This window comes from Microtus ochrogaster, chromosome 7, assembly GCF_000317375.1.
Source record: "Microtus ochrogaster isolate Prairie Vole_2 chromosome 7, MicOch1.0, whole genome shotgun sequence".
NCBI classification, from domain to species: Eukaryota; Metazoa; Chordata; class Mammalia; order Rodentia; family Cricetidae; genus Microtus; species Microtus ochrogaster.
Genome location: NC_022014.1, coordinates 83,654,088 through 83,677,231, shown reverse-complemented (window position 1 = coordinate 83,677,231; position 23,144 = coordinate 83,654,088). Strand labels below are relative to the sequence as shown.

Sequence of the window (23,144 nt, the reverse complement as noted above, 5' to 3'; positions counted from 1 at the left end):
CCGCTCCGCCCCGCCCCGCCCTGGTGTCGCTGGGTCGCCCGGCCGGCGCGGGGAGAGACGAGGCCGGTGTCGCCGCGGGGTGCGGACGTGGCAGCAGCCCGGAGGAGCCTCTCTTGCCGGGCCTCCCGCGGGGAGACGACGCCCGCAGTCCCGGGGCAGCCTCCCTGCGGGCTCTTCCCGCTTCTGAGCCGCGCAGGCCCGGCTCTCCAACCCGCGCCCGTGTCTTTGCTCGTTACCTGCCCTGCCCACATCGCTTTTGTGCAGATGCAGTGGCTCTGCGCAAGTCCAGTCCACAAGGTGGACTGGATGGATGGTGGCCGGAAGTCCCGTGCCCCTGTTGACAAAGCAGTCCTGGTTCTGGGGCGATCAACCCTCTGGATGGCACCTTTCAGACAGAGGACAAGCTCAAGCAAAGGTCTCCAGTGAGTTAGGATCAGCTGTGAACTTGTGGCTGGGGAGTGTCTAGGGCAGAGAGGGACGCGCGCGCACACACACACACACACACACACACACACACACACGACGCGGGGGGCGGGGTAGCAGGAGCCAGGTCCTCCAGAATGAGGGGCCTGGGAATACTGTGGTTTGCTAGCCCAGGGAAAGAAGAGGCTAACCTGACATTCTAGGTCATCATCCGGAAGCACATCTGTCACAGCACAGCGTCCCTTGCTCGTTTGGTTAGTCATTAAGTAAAGGCCTCATAATCTGTAAAGGACACAAGACATGGAAGGACAAACCAGAAAAATTTGAAGCAGGGACTGATGGCACCTGTCTGTAAGCCCAGAACTTGGTGAGGTAGAGTCAGGAGGATCAGAAGTTTAAGACCAGCCGGGGCTATATGAGACCTCTTTTTCTAAAAGGGACGGGGAGTGGAAGGAAGAAGACAAAATTTGGATAGCAGAAATTCCAAAAGAACAATAATGGCCAGTCTTTGCACCGTTAGTTCCGGTGGGGGACCCCTGTTGTCGCTTTCTTGGGCAGCAAAGTATGTGCCACCTACCATCATGTCCCTGGCATGTTGAATGCGTTTAGAAAAGTTGAAGTGGGTTTTGGATCCCCCTGCAGCTTGTCCTGTCTCCTCAGTTGCCTTCTAGGAAGTCCCTGAAGGCCTTGGGTCTCTTAGAAGCTAATGGTTCTGCATAGAATAAACCCATTCAGTAAGAACTCCCCGTGGGATAGAGGACTGTGAGCAGCCCCGCATGGTGTCACTGGGAAGCGGGCATTTCAGAGTGGAGAGGAACCTGATGTAGCATGCAGACAGGAATTGAGGCAAGCTCGGGGAAAATCAGCATCCAGCACCCCAGCCAGCAGCTGCAGCCGTGAAGCTTTGGGTTGGGTGGGGGCTGGGAGAGCACCTGTGCTAGGTGACAGCTGCTTCATCCTCTGCAATAGGCTCTCCAGATGTCTTCTTCCTGTGATAGGAACACGGATAGTATATAAAGTTCCAAGCCCAGGAACTGCCTTATAGTCCTCCCTTGGCAAGGGTCTGCTGTGGCGTGTATGGTTCTCAGCCCCTGGACCTCCACCTTGTTTAAGTATGAACTGCACCACATCTTCTTTCTCATTCCCAGTGGTCTGTAGCATCCCTTTAGTTACTAGTTTCCACTGGGATGGGGCAGTATGGCTCTGTCGTGTCCATTACCCTGTTGGCTGAAGATCCAGGCTTCAGGTGGCTGTGCATTCGTTGGAGCAGGAGGACTTGGTAAACTGTCTGTGGTGACCACTTCCCTTTCAGCCGGGAAGCCAAAGCCCTTGTCTGGAGGCCCCGGAGAGAAGATTAGGGAGTAGGACTTTTAAAAGGAGGCCATGGAGAAACTGGAGGGAGAAAGAAAGACTTGGTCTGACTTTAGGTGGGACCGTGTTTATTCATGGAGAGCGCTTTGTACCCAGCAGTGCAGATGGCCAAAATGCCTGCAGAGGAAGATGGGATGTGGCCCCTTATAGAGGCGGACTGTACTTCCATGGTCGCAAGGGAAGCTGGGAGATGTAGTCTTTCAGCAGGAAGCAAGTTTACACCTGATTGCTCTGGGGGCTGTGGTATAGTAGCTGGTGACACAGGAGACGCACATCAGTGCACAGCCCAAGTGGTTCCCCTGAGCAGGGCTGAGAAGTGTCAGGAAGCTGTGCTGCCACTTCAGTCTGCAGTGGAGTCGGGAAGCTGGGGCAGCAGGGATGAGTGTGCAGGTCAGAAGAGGGCAGGGCCACAGTAGGGATGTGTCACTGAGGGTCATCACGTCTGAGATACCATCATTGTTAGTTGTGTCTTATTTAAGAGTTCCCCCCAAAAACAAAACACACACACACACACAAAGCACCACCATCAACAACAAAAAACCCAAAAAGTGTGTCTACAAACACAGCAGAGCTTGGTGGTAGCACAGGCTCGTAGCCTAGCTACTCAGGATGCCGATGCAGGAGGATTGCAAGTCCATGGCTTAGTTACAGTAAGTTCAAAGACAGCCTGGGCAAATTAGATCCTCAGAAGTAAGGAAGGAAGAGTTTACACCTAAGGTAGCACAGTTGCCTAGCGTGCACGAGGCCCCAGAGTTATGGACTTTGATGTTCAGAATTATTAGGACAACCGCTTTGAGAGATACAGAGAAAAGAGGTTGTGGGTTGTGCCAGGCATAGTGGTAGTTTATGCCTGCAGTTCCAGCCCTGGGGGCTGAAGACAGAAGAACCAGGAGGTCATGGCTGGCCTTGACTACACGGTGATTTTGAGGCCAGCCTGGGCTTCCTGTCTTTAAACACAAACAGCAAAAAGACCCAAAAAGTACTGTGGAGTTGATGGAATGAGGGATATATGGCTGGGGCATTGAGACACTTGTAACAGAAGAAAAGCAGGGCTAGAAAGTATTGGGCGTGGAGCTCGGGGTGGCCTTGCCCGACCTCTGCCCCTGCTGCCATCCTAGTGGGAGCCCCAGGGGGTAGAGGCCTGGATACTGCATGAATTCTTGTGCAGTAGGGTTCTTTCCCTGGCTGCTCACTCACAATGGATGCCCTTTCTTAGACCATCACCCCGTTTACCTGGGCTGCTGGGCAATGGCCTGTGATCTCAGAGACCCTGCAGTGTGTTCAAGTTTGTGGACATCCATGTGCTTCTGCAGACTCTGCCATTATTAGTCCATTGTCCCCGTTTTGGTGCTGGATCCCGACACATTCAGCCTTTTTAGAGACCCTGCTCGCTTGGTATCATGTTACTTCATTCCTCGCCAGGAAACATGCTCAGGTTTCTCTGCTTCACCAAACAGAGCCTGCTGCCAGCAGGGCTGGAGCACCCAGGCAGAGGGCATTGGAGGATGTGACCACCAGAGCCCAAGGCAGCAGAGAGTAATGGCCTGGGGGACAGGCACTACCAAGCAGCAATGACAGAAAAAGGATGCTTGGTCCCTGGAACTAAAGCCAGGGTTAGCCCCAAGCACTGCCCTGCTGTGTCCTGGCTGTAACTGGAGCTCCCCAGCTCATCTCGCTGCCCCCATCACACCTCAGAGGGCTTTCCTTGTGCTGATGTCCTGGGCTGGCAGCTTTTGGAAAGACTAAGACAGTGGAGGCAGGGAGCCAGGTTCAGGGAGAGAACAGGTTCTAGAGCTCTTACAAGAGCTGACGTGATGCTGTCAAGGTGTCCACCCATCTGAAGAGTTAATGACGGCTCACTGACCATAGAAGAGCCTTTGAGAAAGCCTGGTATGGCATGCTTGGGACTGTCTGGGTCTCCTTCCTCTTCAGCATTTGGGGTTGCCCTATCTGGACCAAGGCCAGGCTTAGAACTAACCTTGTATGACTGGTTTTCTCGTCTTGGACATGTGTCCTCAGCTGGTTAATTATGAGATTCTGACCCTAAACATAGATACCCTACCCATTCGGCAGCAAAAATCCTCTGGCCTATAAAGAGGTTGCACCCCAGGTTCCAGTCACTGGGTCGGGCCAGGCCTGGCTGCTCCCTCCAGGGATGTCTTCCTCCTGGTCTGCTTTGTTTTTGTTCTCTAGTGTCCTGGGGTCACTGGTCAGATGTCCCTGAGCTAGGAAAGCGGATTTTCTCATGGTGCAGTTCCCACGGACAGCGGGGAAGCCGAGTCTTAGGCTTTGCAGAAGAATGCACTGAGTCCTAGTAGCCCTCCGAGGCAGAGCTGGGGTCTGCAGACTGAAGACAGGAGTGGGTGCGTGATGGGGCTGAGCGCATGGCCTCAGTGGCCTGACTAGCTGTTCAGGATTGCTTGGATCCACTGACGACTCAAGCCTAAGGGTCCTGGTGGACTCAGGGCCGCAGAGGTGGTTCCTGTTTCTGCTGGAAGGGTGACATGTGCAGTGCTTTGGGTTTCTGTTCCACAGGCCGCAGGATTCAGCAGCCAAGCACCAGGACCAGACACCCAGCGATGACCAGGTGGGTGTTAAGTTTATGTGGGGGGGGGTTGGGACCCCACCACCCCCACTATCGCTTCTCACACTGGAGCTTCCCCCAGCTCGCCTGTCTCCAGAGTTGTCTACAACGGCAAGAGGAACAGCAGTCCCCGCTCCCCCACCAACAGCAGCGAGATCTTCACGCCGGCACACGAGGAGAATGTGCGCTTCATTTATGAAGGTTGGTGCACCAGTGCCTGTGGTCTGCTTCTGCTGCCTGCTGTGGGTCTTCCCGCACCAAGAAAAGGCGTGGGCGATGGGTGGAACCAGAAGAGGTGGGATCTCTGAGTCGGTCCTCAGGCCTAGAAGCTTCCCTGGGAGAGTAACTAGCTGTGATCACAGTGTGGTGTGGTTGAAATTGGAGGAGGGACTGGGTGGGACCCTCTAAGGCACTTGTGTGTCCTTCTGTAGTGGAGGAGGCCATGGCACAGGAGGGACAGGCAGGAGAAGCTGATGCAGAGGGCTCTGCAGGACGGGGAAACTGGTGGAGGCGGGATGGGTACCGCTGAAGGAGATAGCCGTCTGCTTGGCCCAGCGTCGGGCAGACCCTCTGCACCTGTGCTGTGGGCTGAGGGCTGCAGGGCCCTGACCCACTGTCCTGTCGCAGCCTGGCAGGGTGTTGAACGAGACCTGCGCAGCCAGCTGTCTGGTGGAGAGCGGGGCCTAGTGGAGGAGTATGTGGAGAAGGTTCCCAACCCCAGCCTGAAGAGTGAGTGGGGGGACCTGGGGAGCCGCACTGCTGTCCTTCCCAAGGCTCCTGGGTTGGTGCCGTGGAGACCGGGTGGGGTTCTGTCCCAAGCACCAACCAGACTGTCTCCTGACAGCCTTCAAGCCCATTGACCTGAGTGACCTGAAGCGCAGGAACACGCAGGATGCCAAGAAGTCCTAGAGTGCCTGGCGCCCCTCCCCTGGCCTCCGGAAGATCAGGGTGCACTTGATGTTGGTTTCCTCTGCTCCTGGGAGGGGGGAGAGTGCTCTAGTGGGCTGTAGTCCCCAGGGCCAGCAGGATTGGTGACCAAGGCCCTTCCTTTCCTTTCCAGGGTCTCAAGTTGCCCTGTCACTGGGGGAACAGGGGTCTGGCTATGTCAGCCCTTATCCCTTTCCCCTGCCAGCTGCATCTTGGGTAGCACCTGGCCCTGCCTACCCAGCCCTCTCTGCTGTTACCTGCCATGCCTCGCGCCTCTCCTTCCTGGCCACCTAAGGTCAGAAAGGAAAAAAGGGACCTCTCTTCGGCTGTTGGGACCTCGAATGACCGGAAATCAGGACTGTGCAATCCCACCTGCATCCAGTGTGGCTCTCTCCGTGGAGCCTGGACGTTTGGGGAGCTCCCTCATCCCACTGTCCATCTCGCCCCTTTCTTGCCTCAGTTTCAGAGTGGAGTCAACTCTGAGCCGAGGACAGTGCTGGCTCCTGAAGGGGCCTCTGGCGACCAGACCCGGTCTCCTGGTACCTGTAGCCCTGTGGCCACAGCAGCGCCCGTGAGCAGGGGCACTGAGGCTGACCTTGAAGGAGTGGTGCTGCCAGGCCTGTCCTGGCTTTCTGGGGTGTACTGGGAGGATCACCAAGGCCCCCTTTTTTGTGCCCTCTTGAATCCAGGTGTCTGTGTTGGAGACAGAGACTGAGGGTCTGTGAATAAAGGCTGGTGGCACTGGACGTGGCTTCTTAACAGTCTGTCAGGCCCTGTGAACCCCCCCCCCAAACCCCGCAGTCTGTTAAGTGTAAAACCAGCTCCTCGCGTTATCCAGGCTGCCCTCCTGTGGAGCCCTGAGTGTAGTTAGCACGCTTCGGCCACCTTGAGCTGCTGGCTTGGTCTATGGGCTGTGAGGAGCATGGGCTCCTCCGCTGTCCCTGGGCAGCTGCTGGGCCCAGGAGAGGCCTGACTGCATCTGACCTTCAGTTGTGGAACCAGCCCTGGAATGCTCCTGGTCCTGAGAAGATGCCAAAGTGGAATTTATTTCAGGACCATGCTTTCCCAGAAGAGTATTCCGGGGCTCGAGTGGCCCCTAGAGACATCTCCTGGGTGTGGGTTGGGCAAGACAAGTCTCCTCAGGGAGGTGCAGGCCATACAGGCCGGTGATAAATAGCTGTGGGAGGTGCCGAGCCACCCATGACTTGGCATTGTTAGTTCTCTGGGGCTCTGTGTCCTAGGCTGTGGGTCACCCAATCGGCCTCCCATTGTCAGGACTGGAAGGGATCAAGCAAAGCCCTAACCTGAGAATATCCTGCCTCCTAGTGGTGTTGATTCGAGTCCAGGTGCACTTCAGGGTTGCCCGGCTTTTTCTGCAAGGGTAGTGGGCTTGAACTCCAACTGGGCTGGTGCCACCCACATGACCTTCAGCTGAGCTGTCATATCCCAGCCTCTTAGTGCTCGGTTCTCATGTGGTTTCCCAGGCTAAGTACCTGTCGCCACTGTCAGTCACCATGGGTTCTCTTGATGAGGTAATCCCAGTATAGAGAGCTCAGTACCAGACAGCTCTTGGACATACCTAAATGCCCCTGAAATGTATCAGAGCCTTATAACTGGGCTCCTACCAAGTGGATCAGTTCTGTATTGGCCTGTGGGTTCTCCTGCCTTCTTCCCCAGTGACCCCAGCCCCCTAGGCCTATGTGGTTTGCCTCTCTGTTCCCCAAAAATCCCTGCCTTGTACTCAGTGCTAGCTGGAGTCCATTGTAAACCCTGGGAGGGCTTTCGAGGGACTTCCCAGTACCCGTGCCCACTGCACGGGGCCTCGCGTGCTGAAGGATCCCAGGTCAAAGCTGATGGGCCTCTCAGGTCAGATGGTGAGCAGGGGTGGGGCACCTGCTTGGAGGACTCAGGAAGGTTTGCCATTGTTACGTGGCCCCCAAACCGCAACAAGCCAATCTTCCCTGCTGAGGGCTGCCCCAGGGTCCCCACCTCCTACTGCCCATCCACCCTGGTATGGCCTTTGCCTCCGTCTGCCTGTGGAGAGAGGGGCCAAGGTTCTGGGTATGGATGCCTGCAACGGGTCTCCCATCCACCCTGTTGCGGGCTTTGCATCCCTCTGCCTGCAGAGAGAGGGGTCAGGATCTGAGTACAGATGCCTGCAGCGGTCTCCCATCCACCCTGGTGCGGGCCCATCCTGAAGCTGCTCTGTCGCCATCCCGAGGGCTCCCAGGCTTAGTAGTGGGTTGTAGGGTGAGCAAGAGGGTGAGTGTGCCCCTCCACCTGTGCTGTTTACAGATGGCCACACAGCACAGTTGGCTTTCAGCCAGTGCTGACAAAATTGCATATAAAACTAACGTGGAGTTGCTTTTTAGAGATAGGCCTGGAACTCTCGCAGATATCCTCTGCCTCCCATGTTCTGGGAATTAAAGGTGTGTGCCACCACAGCCTGCCATGCTTGAGTTTCCATTTATCGATTGTCCACTTCCTGCTGCACCCCTAATATAAAGCTTGGGCCGTTCCTGTCTGATGTCTTTTCTATAGTTTTTTTTTTTAATTGTATTTATTATAAGATTAAAAAAAAAACCCAGGTGGTGGTGGCGCACACCTTTAATCCCAGCACTCGGGAGGCAGAGGCAGGCGGATCTCTGTGAGTTCGAGACCAGCCTGGTCTACAGAGCTAGTTCCAGGACAGGCTCCAAAGCCACAGAGAAACCCTGTCTCGAAAAACCAAAAAAAAAAAAGAAAAAGAAAAACGAAACATCCCCCCCTTTTTAGACATCTTTTTTTTTTTTTGACAGTAAAGTGAGAGGTACAAACTGTCTTTATTATGGGGATTTAAAGGAAATGGGGTTCAGAGGGAAACAGACTCACGGAATAACAGACCAGCTGCAACCCACTGTCCTGCTGCTCTGCCCTGGGGAGAGGCGGCCAACCACAGAGCTCCCAAGAAGGCTTCTCTCAGCTTATCAGACCACGCCCTGAGGGCCGGTACCCCAAAAGCTATTGGCTGAATGAATTCCCACAACAAAACAATCTCACTGTGTAGCTCCGGCTATTCTGGAATTCCTATGTCACCATGTAGACCATCTGGCCTCAGAGTCATGAAGATGCATCTATACTATAATGCAAGTTGTGTGCGTGCGTGTGTGTGTGAGTGCGTGTGTGTGTGAGTGAGTGTCCGTAGAGACCCAGGGTACACGATGGATCCCCTCGACTGGTAGCTATAGTCAATTGTGAGCTGCTTGGTAGAAGTGCTGGGATCTGAATTCCAGTCCTCTGCAAAACAGAAAGTGTTCCTCACCACAAAGCCATCTCTCCAACCCCCACAGTGGTTTTTCTCCTGTCTTATTCTTCTTGAGACAGGATCTCAAAGTGGCCTCACCCCTGCTATGTAGCTGAGGTAACCTTGAATTTCCAATCCTTCTTCCATCCAGCTTTGTGAATGCAGGGGCTGTAGGCGCGTGTCCCTGCATCTAGTTTATGCTGAGGACCATGCTAGGCAGGTACTCTCTACAACCGAGTCCCCGCCCCACCCCTCCTAGATGGTTCTGTTTTCGCTACAGTTTTGGCTACATCAAGATTGAATGGTTACATTCTGAAGTTTCTGTTTGTATTCAAAAGCCAAAGACATGGTAAATTGTTTTTTGTATTTTCCCCCTTGGAATTGCTAATTACCATCTTTTGCCATCTGCCTCATTTTCTTTCTCTTTTTACCTTTTTTGTGTGTCCTTATGTGTATACATGTATGTGCATGTTCTCGTATGTGCAAGCACATGTGTATGTGCAGGAGTGGAAGCTTGGGAAATGCTTAAGGCCACCTGCCTCCTTTGAGACAGGTCTTTTATTGGCCGGAAGCACTTGTCAGTTAGGCTAGACTGGCTGGCTGGTTTCCCAGCACTGGGATTGCACTTACCCAGCATGCATTCTGCACTGGGATTGCACTTACCCAGCATGCATTCTGCACTGGGATTGCACTTACCCAGCATGCATTCTGCCTTACTTGTGGAATTAACCACAGATTCATACACCTATACCCTCTGCCCTTTAGGGCTTTGTTGTCTGTGTGTTTGAGACAGAGTCTTTCTACATAGCCCTGGCTGTCCTAGAACTCACCATGCAGACCAAGCTTGCCTCAAAATCACAGAGGTCTGCCTGCCTCTGCCCTCCTAAATGCTGGGATTTAAGGTGTGCACTGTGGCCTACAGCCAGCACCTGTTGAAGGGAAGCCACTTGTTTGTTTCCTGGCCGCCCTGCAGCTCAGACACAAAATAATCACCCAGAAACTATATTATTTAAAACACTGCTTGTTCCATTAGCTCTAGCTTCTTATTGGCTAACTCTTACATCTTAATTTAACCTATTTCTAGTCATCTGTGTATGGCCACGTGGCTGTAGTTTACCGGGTAAAGTTCCCAGCGTCTGTCTCTGGTGGGGCTACATGGCTTCTCTCTGACTCCGCCCTTCTCTCTCTAACATTCGGTTTAGGTTTCCCTGCCTGACAAAGTTCTCCCCTATCAGGCCAAGGCGGTTTCTTTATTAGCCAGTGGTGTTCACAGCACACATCACCTCACATCACCTCCTTTTCTGTTTAAATGAAAAAGAGGTTTTAACTTTTCTTTTTTTTTTTTTTTTTTTTGGTTTTTTCGAGACAGGGTTTCTGTGTGGCTTTGGAGCCTGTCCTGGAACTAGCTCTGTAGACCAGGCTGGTCTCGAACTCACCGAGATCCGCCTGCCTCTGCCTCCCGAGTGCTGGGATTAAAGGCGTGTGCCACCACCGCCCGGCTAGGAGGTTTTAACTTTAACATAGTAAAATTACATATAACAAGACAGGTATCGGGCTGGAGAGATGGCTCAGTGGTTAAGAGCACCGGCTGCTCTTCCAGAGGTCCTGAGTTCAATTCCCAGCAACCATATGGTGGCTCACAACCATCTGTGATGAGATCTGGCGCCCTCTTCCGGCGTGTGGGCATACATGGAGGCAGAATGTTATATACATAATAAATAAATCTTTAAAATAAAAAAAAGACAGGTATCAAGCAAGAATTACAGTTATAATATTTATATATACTTTATATTTTATCATGACCAAGGGAAACTACCTTTCTTTTCTTCAACTTCTTCAAAGACTCCAGAAAGATATAATATTACCTAAGCAAACAGGAAGTGCATTGTGAGCAATTTCCAAAACTCTAGCATTGACAGAGACATCTCACTGTATGAACAGTCACCCAAAGTTTTTCTGTATCATTGGGACAACCATCTTCAGCCTACAGGCCCATAGTATCTGGAAGACTTTTCCACGAAGCAGAAAATTTCAAAGACAGTTCAGTCACTTTCTTCTGTGTTCCACAGAATGTTTTGCAGATTTTCATGAAGCAGGAACCCCAAAGGATGGTCTCACCTTTAGGCAAGTTCAGCAGCCATTTCTCTGTGGGTCCTGCATGTCCAGTTCATCAAGCAGTCCAGGCAAAAGCAGTTTCTTGCCCAAATGGCTAATCAACTCCATAAGGAGCTTCTTCAATGCCCATCTTCCTTTTGAAGTAATTGGTGCTGCCAGGAGAGGTGTGTCTCACTGTCATGAAAAGTCCTAAATTCTTAAAGCATTTTAAATGCCATATTCTGTAGTCTTTGAAAAGTTTGAAGAATGCCTATCCATCTGAAATACATCACTTTACATCTAGAAAATCTTAACTAACATGACTACAAGCTTGACTATTATAGATGACTATCTATTAACCTATATTTCTTAATTATACATTAAATTTTTAAGATTTGTTTATTAATTATGTATATAGCATCTGCCTGCATGTATCCCTGCAGGTCAGAAGAGGGCACCAGATCTTATTACAGATGGTTGTGAGCCACCATGTGGTTGCTGGGATTTGAACTCAGGACCTCTGGAAGAAAAATCAGTGCTCTTAACCTTTGATCATTCTCTCAGCCCCATACATTAAATTTTTAAATGAGCTGCACAAACACAATACCTTAATCAAGAGCAGAAATATACATGTACACAGTATAACAAAATTGACGTTAAATTTGTATCAGTAAACCAAGATCCATGCAATTCAAATCTCTATAGAATATTCCCCTTTAAATGTAGGCAAACATTTATAAACAATATTTGGGGGCTGGAGAGATTGCTCAATGATTAAAAGTGCTACTTCTTCCAAAGGACCTGAGCTCAATTCCCAGCAACCACATGGTGACTCACAACCATCAGTAGTGAGATTTGGCACCCTCTCCTGACCAGCAGGCATACATGTACACAGAACACTGTATACATAATAAATAAATGTTTAAAATTTTTGGGGAATATGGGCATAGTTCTCTTCAAACTACTTCCTGCTGTTTGTTGGGCAAAGTATTTTTCTTTTGGGGGTGTTCATTGGCAATCTTTCAGAGGGTCTTGGTGAGTCAAACCACATTAGTCTGGAATTAATCCACAGGTTCTCATCCTCTGTGGAAACAAAAGAAGAACCTCTTTTCCAAAGCAATATTTCCTTAGACCCAAATTCTGAAGTCAAGATACCTTTATAATATACATGCTGGTTTAGCTTAGCAGCCCATACAATGAAATGTCTCTCTGTACTTAGCTCCTTCACAGTCAAAAAAATTCAAAGAAAGCACAATAATATACATAATCCAGACTATCTGTGAATTTTCCATCTTTACGTGGTTTATTTTTCTTTATTCCTTTTAATCTATGACTGTCTGTACTCTGTCTCTTTAACGACTTTACCTTTTTTAAAAAAAACTTTTTCTTCTTTTTATCACTATCTATACTTTTTTTTCTCTCTCCTAAGCCTACACTGTGACCCATTTAGAGGTCTTTTCCATGCAAATTTGTCTTTATTGGATATTTATAATTATTTTTTTGACCAGCAGTGCTTCTTAAAATGCTAAGCCTTTTTTATGAACTGAAGTGACACCATTGCTAGGGGACATGGCCCTGCCTGCTTGCCCTGCCCAGCCCAGCATGGCGGAGTTGTTGGCTGCCTCTGAGAGCCATGCTCACAGCCCATTTCTAGGCACACAGCCAGTCTGTGTTGCCGTTAAGCATGTTGTAGCACTCTGTTCACAAACCCCATTTAAATGCTCCATAGCCAGACCTCCAGATAGAGTCAGAGCCATTTGTCCTGGTGAACCAGGAAGCTGCTGCTTTTAAAACCGTGTGGCTTTTTTTCCCCTGCTACTGCTGAATCAGTAAGACCTCCCTTAGAGGAGCTGCAGCACGGCGCCAGCAAGCAGAGTCCATCAGGGGGAAAACATGGCCAAACTTTGTTTTTTAGTGTCTAGAATTCATTTCCAAGACCCCTCAGGGTTTTTTGGGGTTTTTTTTTTTGTATTTATTTATCATGTGTACAATATTCTATCTGTGTGTATGTCTGCAGGCCAGAAGGGGGCACCAGACCTCATTACAGATGGTGTGAGCCACCATGTGGTTGCCGGGAATTGAACTCTGGACCTTTGGAAGAGCAGGCAATACTCTTAACCACTGAGCCATCTCTCCAGCCCCCGACCCCTCAGGTTTTATGTGGATTTTGTCCACCATGTTGGCACACCGATTGTTGAGGGAGGCCGCTTGTTTGTTTCCCAGCTGCCTAGCAGCTCAGGCCCAAAATAATCACACAGAATTGTATTATTAAAATCACTGCTTGGCCCACTAGCTCTAGCATCTTATAGGCTAACTCTTAAATCTTAATTTAACACATTTCTAGTAATCTGTGTATCACCACGTGGCTATGACTTACTGGGTAAAGTTCCCAGCATCTGTCTCCAGAGGGGCTACATGGCTTCTCGCTGACTCCGCCCTTCTTTCTCCCAGCATTCAGCTTAGTCTTCCCTCCCCACCTACCTAAGTTCTGCCCTATCAGTACCATTGGTACTCACAGCATACAGAGGGGATCCCACATCAAGCACCTTCAGGGTTTTGTTGTTGTTATTGTTGTTGTTGTTGTTGTTGTTTGAAAGTCTCATGTAGCCCAGGCTGGTCTTGAACTTGCTATGTAGCCCCAGGTCTTGAATTCTTTATCATCCTGCCTTCTAACAACAGACACAACTCCATCGCACACATTCCTCTGGAACATCGAGCATTTATATGCCAGCCTCAGGACTGTATTTCTTCCATGTTCACATAGCTGCATCCCTCTGAGGCACCTGGGCATACTCACACCCTCTGCTGGACAGCACCCAACATTCCTGGGGGCGGGGAGACTGACATGCTGGACTGAGGGAGGGGAGAGAACCATGGAGCAAGGATGGGGTCCCCAGAAGCAAAAGTGGTCCTGGGTTGAACTGTCTGGCCATGGTTCACGCTCACTGGCTAGGTGGACCTGCCTGGCTCTCACCTCTTCCCCTGCCTGCACCAGCCTGCTCCAGTTCCCTCGGGGGCAGAGATGGGGACAGGGGTGAAGGAGGACAAGGACAGAGGGACTCAGGATGGGGAGGGCTGTCAGGAGGCCCTCAGCGACTGCATCCCCCAAGGCAGTCACCAACCCTGAGCTCAGCTGGCGTGAAGGAGAGTGTACACACTCATGTGCTGGTGTGGAGTGGCTTGGTGCCCACAGCAGGCACCCAGGCAGCTAGAGCTCAGGATCTGGGGCCGGAGCCTGGAGATCCGGGATGAGATGCAAGGTCAGAAACTCCCAGTCTCTAGCAGGTGCAGCGTTCCTTGCTGACTTCCAGCTCTGTCTCCCACCAGTTAGTCCTAGTAATTCAAACACCCACCTGGGCCAGAGGTGCACCAGTGCTCCCAAGTCAGCCTCCTTCCTTCCTGGCTGATCCCAGGCCCCCTTCAGGCCCCAGTGCTTGGCCTGGCAGGTGAGTCATTCTATTTACCTTTCCTGAGAGGCCTCCTGCCCCTTCATTTGTTTCAATTAGCCTGGCTCTGACTGAGCAGCTACAGCCCACGTGGCCCGATGCCGGCTGTGTGCACCCCTCCCCCAGGGTCCTGCATTTTCTACCACCAGAGGTACCTGGCTGGCTCCTTCCGCACCCTGTCTTCACACTCCGCTAGGCATCAGAGCACAGACCCAAGGGACAGCCCTAGAGGTGAACCTCAGTCCTTCACGGGTCCCATTCCTCCCAACAAGGCTCTGGCTTGCTCGCATGGCTGAGTCAAGAGCCTTTATCACAAACACTTCCTCAAGGGACAACTTAGACTCAGGGTGCTCCTGGAGGAAGCCCCACTGTGGTGACAACTGTTTCCTGGACTGTGTTAGCTTAGCCCTCTCCGCCTGGCCTGTTCCCATGCACAGCGGCTCCAGCCTCCCAGACTCCAGCACTGCCTGGGCGCTTCAAGCCCTGCTGTCCAGGATATGCACAGCAGCTACTACTCGACCCTTTATTGAAGGACATACATTGGGCACATGGGACATGCCAGCACACGGGAACACCACAGTTCATAGCATAACTCCTCCATCATATTCACCCCCACTCCATCAGTGTGGCCTGTGCCAGGGTCGGGACAGGTTGAGGGAGTGTGGACAGTGCAAGCTGCTGTCTGGCTGCGTTGTCTCTCCAGCCTGGTTCTGAGTTGTCCTGTAAGGCCCTTACTGAATCCAGCCTGGCTGGGCTCCCGTGGGGCTTCAGGTGGGGCTGTCAGTCAGCCCTGAGAGACTGCTGGCGATGGAGGTCTCCACAGAGGGTTTAGTCCCGTTGCAGCTGCCTGCAGTCACGAGCTGAAGTTTCTCACCAGGTTCACCGTGACTAGACCCTGCTGGGGCCGTGTGGTTGCCACGGCAGCTAGCCATCTGTTCCTCCTTAAGGGCTTTGCCTTCTCGCCATCGCCTCCAACGCCGCAGTAGCTCTGCCTGCACCTAGGGGAACCATGGGTAGGACCACTCTGCCATCCCAACTCGCTAGGGTCCTGCCTGGGTCACTCTGAGGTGACCAGCCTCAGTCTAAGCAGACCTAAAACACGGCAGACACCACAATGGGTACAGCAGGGCAGTTTGTCACCAGGGAAGGCGGGAATCACCTACACACTGAACTCCTTGAGGACCTGGAGGAACCTGACATCCAACACATGCAACCATAACAATGGGGAGGAAGCTCTGGTCATACTAGGGCATGGCCGGCCTCTCACCCGGCTCCAATCCTGGGGCCAGTCTCACCTACCTCCTTGTTGAGGAAACAGTAGAGAACAGCCACCAGCAGACCCTGGAGAAAGAGGGAGGTCAGGGGCGACACTCTGGGCCCGAGGTATGGGGGGTATGGCGGGGACTCACCTGGAAAGAACTGAAGAAGAGGTCGAAAAAGAGCTTGGTGGAACGGAGGGCGCCCTGGGCGTGCTCGTCAGTCACAAAGGCAAAGACCATCTCATGGACCCCCAGCAGAGGGATGAGGGTCAGCGTGGACCTGGCTAGCCTGCAGGGGCAGAGCCTGAGCGTCCTCACCTGCCGGGGCTCCTGGGCTCTCCCCACAAAGGCACCAGTCCCCAACCCCAACCCTCTTTGGCCTGGGCCCTGGCTTTTGCCCATGCCCACCGGAACTTGTAGTCAGCATAGTGCATCTGCCGGGCACGCAGCTTGGCCACAAGAAGGTGAATGATGTGGACAAAGATGAAGAAATTGATCTGTGTGAGGGAGACCAAGGTTAGGGGCCACCTGAGAACTTCCTGTGTCTGGCATGGTGCTCATGTGTCCCCCTCCAGGCGAGGTTGTTGCCAAGTGAGCCCTAGACACAGGGTTCCAGGGCTGGCAGGCATCCAGCCAAGGACAGGCAGCCTGACCCACAGCCCAGGCTATACAGCCTCTTGGATAAGTGCTGGGATTACCCTCCTCCTAGCCTGAGAAGGGAGAGTAACCCTTTTCCTGCTGAGCGCAACAAAGTAACTTGTTTCCTCACCAATATGGCCAGAAAGACAGGGATCCGCAAGATCCACCAGAAACCCATGTTGTCATTGCTGGTCCAGCACCTGCAAGGGTCAGTTGCTCACATCTTGGGGATACATCCAGCTCCCCAGCACCTACCCCTATCTGCTGGGATCTACTGAGTGCCCCAAGAAAGGAAAAGAGAGCGTCTTTAATGAACCCCAACTCCAGACCCTGGATTTACATTTCTTGCCAAAGTGTGACCCTCACCCCCATCTCCCTACCCCCCGGGGTCATTTTACAAAGCCCAGTGCCATCGGCCCCAGCTGCCCCAGCCCATCCTCTGAACTCGTACTCACTGGACATTCTCAAACAGACACTTGACCACCACCCAGGGGATGACAAACAGCAGGGGCGCCCCTGTGGGAACAGCAGCTGTGGTTCCAGGGCCCCGGTTAGCTTGCCTCCCCGTTCTCCCCACAAGCCTACTCACCCCAGCCAATGCCCAGGTAGAGGGAAAAGAAGCTCTTCTCTTGGAAGGTGGCAAGGCGCAGCAGGCTGTACAGGTACACACCCTCCACCAGCAGCCAGCAATAGTTGGCGATGATGCCATACTGCGTGATCACCGTGGCCACTCGGCAGCCAGCCACTGCCTGAGCAAGGGGAGGAACGATTGGAGCCCATGCCACCCTGCCACCCCTCACAGGCTGGCGAGCGCTCAGAGATCTGGCTCACCCCATCGCTGAGCCAGACGCTCACGCTAAGGTCATCTCCAATCTTCTGGCTGTAGCGTGTCTTGAGCAGCCAGTCTACGACCAGCACAGAGCCGGCCTTGAGTACAAAGGACGCAAACAGGTTCCCATGGATATAGTTCCGGGTGCAGTGCATCTTCCTGTACGACAGCAAGTCAGCACCACCCCTGTCCTGTCCCTCTGCCCCCCTTCACCACAGCAGACATGAGCTGAACGATCAGCAACATACCTGAGGCCCAGCAGGATGACCAGGGCAAGGAGCAGGGCCCCCAGGGACAGACTGTAGCCCACAGTGTACATCACCTGGTAGCTGCTATACATCTTGGCCACTTCCTTCTGCAAACCAGAGACTGAGCAGGGCCGGGCAGCAACTCATCCCCCCCCCCTCCCGGCTCCACTCAGCCCCACTGGGATACCACTCCAAACCCTCCAGAGCTGACCTGGACCTCGATCTCTTCGTCGTCCATCTGGCACTGGGAGGCGTTGCGCCATGGCTGCCCCCGCGGCCCTCGCACCCACTGCCCGTCAGGCCCGCACCTCTTGAACACCAGGCGATGCTGCACTGGGATTGAGTGCAAGGCTCAGGTCAGCCCACCCCCATGCTCCACCCCCTAGACTTCCCAGGGCCTCCATAGTTACCTTTGTGGTACCAAGGTAGGTACCAGGGGCAGGAGATGTTAGCTGTGGTATTGGGCGGGGTGTCAGGCCAGCAGGAGTACTTGTCGAAGGTTCTATTACAAACCAGCTCTGTGAAGATGAAGGAGGGTGGAGGAGGGGCTCCCATCGGGACCAGAAGCCCCACCCCCAGCCCCCGAGAATCACCATCACTTCATTGAGCCTGCATTCCAAGAGGCTGCCTCCCTGACATGAGGCACAAGGCGCAGACCCTGGCCAGTTATTTTGCCTCCTGAACTCCATACCCACCTCCCCCTCCAGCCCACCAACGCTTGAGTTTGCCAAGGTCCCTTTCCTTCAAGATCTCCCATCTCAGCCAGGCAGTGGTGGTGCACGCCTTTAATCCCAGCACTTGGGAAGCAGAGGCAGGTGAATCCCTGTGAGCTTGAGGCCAGCCTGGTCTACAAGAGCTAGTTCCAGGACAGCTAGGACTGTTAATAGGAAACCCTGACTCGAAAAGCCATTAAAAAACAAAAAAAACAAAAAACAAAAAAAAAAACAAACCTCTCCCATCTCAAATGTGCCCCAAACTGTGGCTTTTTTCAAAACTAGTATTAAATTTTTTTCATTTATTTATTTTATGTGTGTGCATATGTACATGTGTGTTATATACAGGTACATGTACACATGTGTGCACATAAGCATATAGGGTCGTAGGACAGCTTGCAGGATTCATTTCCCTGTTCTCACTGTGTGAGTCTCACATCTCACTGCCCCCCTCCTTGTGATACATTCCTTCCCAGATGGTGAGCTCCGGTTTGGTTGGCATTCTTTCCAGGCCTAGGCCGAGTCCCAGCTGCAGCTCCTACATCCTCCTCCCTCTCTTCCGGGCACTGGTCATCTCCCTCAACTGGACAGTGGTATGGACTCAGTCTCTCTCGGCACCCACCCGTGACCCTATCCACTGTCTGCCCACTGTGAGCAGGGAAAGCAGAGGCATCTGATGGCTGAGGAGGGGGCGTCCTGCAGCAGGACAGCAGAACAAGCCAGCCACGAGCCAGTTCTGCAATTCTACTGTCTCCTGACCGTGCAGCCATGGGGAAGCTCTTGCCTCTGGAGGTCAGTCGCCTGGCCTGTATCTGGGGGCAGGTGGCTGGGCATGAAAAAGCCATTGAACACTCCCATAAGAAGGTCTCCTGCACTGCACACTGAGGCAGGGAACAGGATCCAGGAGTCTGCAGGCGGGACTCACCCGTAGGTGGGGGCAGCAGGCTCAGGTTGTGGTGGCACTGATCACCATAAAGCTTCCATTTCTCGAACAAGAAGTCCATCACCTGAGCCGAGGGTGCTTTCGGCTGGGAGACCGGTGGGCCAGCAACCAGGGAGACAGACGGAACAGGGAGCCATCAGCACTTCTGTGCAGAGCAGGCAGCCCTCCGTGAGGGGTGTGGGGTGCACAGCGCTCACCAGACATGACAGCAGCAGGAGCAGCAGGTGGGGACTGTGGAGCGGGGTGCAAGGCATGCCCTTGGGTAGCCACCCCCCACATCTGGCAGGGGTTGCACGTCTGGGTCCTTGGCTGCAGAGAACAAGAATAGAGAGTCTGGAGAAAGTCTATAGAGTATCGTGTCCCCTAAGACCAAGCCTCTGAGCCTAAGGCCTCCTGATAGCTGAAGCTTGTAGAGGGGACGTGTGAGTAGCTCCCAGTGCCAACTCAGAGACAAGTGACTATGGGCAGCTATTCTCCTGCTCCCTGGGGCTGACAGGAGTCAGCCTTCCTATCTGACCACCCAGATCTCTCAGACTGGCACCAACTACCTCCTCCCTCCGTTCTGTTGCCCTGGCTGGGCCCAGACCTCCCCACCTATGCTTAACCCTTGGAAAGTTGACTGGTCAACAATCTAACCCAAGATAAAGAGAGTGAAGGTAGCGTGCCCAGGCCCATCAACACTTGGCCCTTGTGTCGGAACCATTCCTGGACCGCCAGGGGCCAGGCGTGTGTTGGGGCATGTGTTCATATGGTCTCCTCCACCGTATGTCCCCTTTCCCAGGACCAGTGTTTCCATATAATGTTGTGGACCTTGTACAAGGCTCTCAGACTGGGCCTCTTGGTCACAAACTGGTGGCACATTCCTTTAAGATTAGCACTGCTACTGCCAGGGCCCAGATGGGGGACACCTCTGCCTGATGCTGCCTGTAGGTCCTGAGAACACCAGTGATAGGCCCTGAGCAGTAGCAACTACACACACATCAGTCCCACACTGCTTCAGAACCCTTCCTGGCTCCGATGCATTTTTGTGGAGGGAGAGAGAAGAGCTACTTAGGGCCTGTAAGAGGTCGTACTATGAACTTCCCAGGGCTGAGGCAGGCCTCTCTCCTGTAAACCCACAGACAGGATATATAACACAGAGCCAGGCATGGTGGCACAGACCTGGAGTCCTAGCATTTAGGAAGCAGAAGCAGGAGGATCACCCAAAGTTCAAGAGCAGCCTGGTCTATATAGTGAGTTCTTGGCCAGCTGGGATGATATAGCAAGATCTGCCCCCTCCCACAGAGGTGGGGAAGAGAGGGAGGATGAAGTAGAGAAGAGAAGAACATGGATATGGCTAAGGTAGAGGAGTTTGCAGGGATCCCAGGTGCCAGATAAGGGGACCCCTGGATTTTAGCCTGCTATAGTAAGCCCAGTTGAGCTCTAGAGGCAACAGCTTGATAGGGTTCCCTTCACTTCTGCCCTGCCCTCCTGTACTTCTCCTTCTCCTCTTCTTCTTCCTCCTCCTCTTCCTCCTCTTCCTCCTCTCCTCCTCCTCCTCCTCCTCCTCCTCCTCTTCTTCTTCTTCTTGACAGGGTTTCTTTATGTAGCTTTGGAGCCTGTCCTGAAAGCTCTGATAGACCAGGTTGGCCTTGAACTCACAGAGTTCTGCCTGCCTCTGCCCCCCGAGTGCTGGGATTAAAGGTGTGTGCTGCCACCACCACCCGGCCACTCCTGTACTTCTGACCCCCTTCGGTCACACCTGGCTCATAGCCTACTGTGGGACTCCTGAGCCTCATTCTTGGGGTCAGTAGAGTCTAGCAGGAGGCAACATCAGAGAGTTTTAAGTCCCTGGTACCTGACCCTTAGAGCAAAATAAATACCCACAGAGTATAGGGTTCCTGCAGAGAACAAAACAGCAAACAGGCTGAAAAGGAGAAGTTTAGGTGTCCCTACCTCCCGGTCACCAAGTAGCCTTACTCTCCTGATTTGGATCAAATTGCCCCATCTGCTGCCCAGGTCACTAGTGGGCTCGGTATGGGGAAGTTAGAAACCGGGCCTTTACCCACTATGTCTGGTCCCCACCCTAGAGCTTCTGGGGTCCCCCAGTGGCCCTGAAAAAAAAAGGAAGGGTAGAAATGGGAAGGCTTCAGGGTTGAATAACAAGGAATGACCAACATGAGTAGACAGATAGTGGGGATCCAGGTAAGGGGCACCGGGAGAAAAAATACTGGTCCAAGGCCCTGCAAGGGCGGACATCAGTCCAGTAGCAGCAAACCGTCCTTAGAGCCCAGGTCTCCCTCCATTGCCCTGTTGAAAGCATGAGTGTTCAACAGCTGGGTGGTCCCAGCAGCCTGCAGTCCCAGCACTCAGGAGGCAGAGGCAGACAGATCTGAGTTCAAGGCCAGCCTGCTCTACAGAGTGCGTTCCAGGACAGTCAGAGCTACATAACGAGATCCTGTCTTCTAAAATCCAGAAATAAGACCGAGAATACTTGAAGATTTCCTCCCTCACAGATCATGGAGGGTGAGCTAAAACAGGTACAGAAACCATACATCGAGACTTCTGTGGGTGGTAGGGGAACAACAAGGGAGTTTCTAGGCAGTTCGCTGGACGGTGAGCTAGGGAACATCATGGGGTGGAGACAGATTTTCATTCCCACAAGGCTGAGACACTGGGGTCTCTGCAGAGAGCATCCGGGCCTCATGATGAAGCCAGGAAAGGGGGCAAATGTGAAGTTCAGGACCAACAGGGAATGCTTTTCCTGTCACTGAAGGGGAATGACCACTGGATGGCCCAGGGCTTTGTCATCTGTAGGACAGGACTGCTCAGCCTACCCTGTGCAGCTGGCCTCCTGTCCCCACGGTGGGGGGTAAATCCTGACACTCAGACACAGTCCATCAGCGCTGTAAATATTCACCCAATGAGAGCGCAGTCCTAGCCCCGGGGTGCCAGGTAGCCAGGTGTGGATGCAGCGCCTTTGCTCCTGTGGCCGGAGCTGCAGGTCTTTTTCCACCTTATTACCCTCCCCGGCAAGGAACAGATGGGGAGAAGGGACAATGGACCAGGGACCCTACTCTCCTCCCTTCTTGGGAGGCAGCTGAAATCCCTCTCAGGTCTCAGACTTCATGAGGCCCAACTGTCGGGGAAATACAGAAGATGCAGGATCCAATTCCTAAGACGTCAGCCTGTCTTGTCTTTACTGCGTGAGCTTGCTTATGCACGCCAGCTACCTGGACTGGCACTGGCCCATGTCACCACTGCTCCCAGCCGGCTCCAACAGGACAAAGGACGCCTGGGTGTTTGCAGTGTGGCCAGCGAGCCACCGATTTTCTCTGCAGGTGGCTGAGGGTAAGACCGATGGCCCAGCGGCCAAGGGAGGTATCACTGGGGAGGCTCTTGGTTCCCTAGGAGCCAAAATCAAGAGGTAGGAAAGTCTTTGAGAAATCCATAAAGTTAACATCTGGAAGAGGGTTTTGGTCAAAACAGATAAACTAGCCCAGGTCATAGACCTAGGGCAGGGACAGGATCAGGGTCCACAGGCTGTTGACAAAACCTATTTCCTGAGTCCTTGCCCCGAAAGGGGGCGGGCAGGCCCTGAGATACCCGCCAGGGTGAGCTCTGACTCCCCCTCCCATGTCTCCAAGACAGAAGGACAGCAAAGTATTTCTGGTCGATCCTCGGAGGGTGCCAGAGCCAAGAGGTGAACTTCACGGGTCTGAAGTGGAAAGGTGGTCGTTGGGGAGGCAGGAGCAGAAAAAGGGGCGGTGGCCCGCGCTCGCAGGAGTCAAAGTGAACGATTGTGAGCCGCGGAAGAAAAACCCTCGAGGCAGGGTGCCTACGCACCGCACCTTATCCCAGCAAGACTGGGTCACTACTCGGGAGTCCTGGGCATCAGGGACACATAAGAGGGGAAAGCGGAGCGAACGGAGGGAATGAGAGAGCCATTGGGGGAGGGGAGGGGGCCCGGAGTGCATTAGGCGCGCAGTGGGGCAGCAGGACCCACGCCGCACCCACCCTCTCGCCGCTCCCGGATTGCGCGCCCGGAGGACAGAAAGCAGAGGTTGAGACCTCCAACCTGACAGACGGTTAGAGATCAGGTGACCTCCAGACAGTAGGACCTATCCCCGGGCTGGAAACTGAGGTGTTCGACGGGGGCGAGAACCGCGACACCTAAGACCCCAGGGACAGCTGGCCCCCCGACATCCAGGCCCCGGGCCGGCTCCTCACCATCCTCCTCTGCGAGCCCTGGTCACACCCGTGATCCAGCGCCCCACAGACCGCCTGGGACCGTCCCCAAGGGGCCCGACCCTGGTGCTTACTGTGCTCTGTCGCTCGGGCTAGGGCTGTGCGTCTCGTGGTCCTCGAACTCGCTCAAGAATGGGAGCTGGCAGCCACTCGTCTCC

The 23,144-nt window shown here is 53.3% G+C and overlaps 2 protein-coding genes across 3 annotated transcripts; one reads left to right on the top strand and one right to left on the bottom strand.

Moving 5' to 3' along the window:
- The first annotated feature begins 120 nt into the window (after positions 1-120).
- On the top strand, positions 121-6,051 carry Mcrip1 (MAPK regulated corepressor interacting protein 1). Of its 2 annotated transcripts, none has more exons than XR_258346.3 (6): positions 121-422; positions 4,330-4,381; positions 4,461-4,579; positions 5,006-5,107; positions 5,223-5,337; positions 5,439-6,051. XR_258346.3 is itself a non-coding variant. In XM_005350870.3 (6 exons), exons 1-5 carry the CDS (start codon positions 311-313, stop codon positions 5,285-5,287), a joined length of 450 nt encoding a protein of 149 aa, XP_005350927.3. In that variant the 5' UTR covers positions 121-310; the 3' UTR covers positions 5,288-5,326; positions 5,439-6,051. The 2 variants fall into 2 exon arrangements, 1 of the variants encoding a protein (XP_005350927.3); XM_005350870.3 differs by having other exon boundaries at positions 5,223-5,326.
- Positions 6,052-14,652: 8,601 nt separating this feature from the next.
- Gcgr (glucagon receptor) lies at positions 14,653-23,138 on the bottom strand. The gene is made up of 14 exons (XM_005350868.2): positions 23,061-23,138; positions 18,957-19,068; positions 18,742-18,844; positions 17,514-17,621; positions 17,315-17,436; positions 17,104-17,210; positions 16,858-17,014; positions 16,616-16,775; positions 16,482-16,542; positions 16,157-16,226; positions 15,796-15,884; positions 15,538-15,676; positions 15,428-15,469; positions 14,653-15,126 (listed from the first exon to the last, which is right to left on the bottom strand). The coding sequence occupies exons 2-14, from the start codon at positions 19,011-19,013 to the stop codon at positions 14,896-14,898; spliced, it is 1,446 nt and encodes a 481-aa protein (XP_005350925.1). The 5' UTR covers positions 19,014-19,068; positions 23,061-23,138; the 3' UTR covers positions 14,653-14,895.
- Positions 23,139-23,144: the final 6 nt, after the last annotated feature.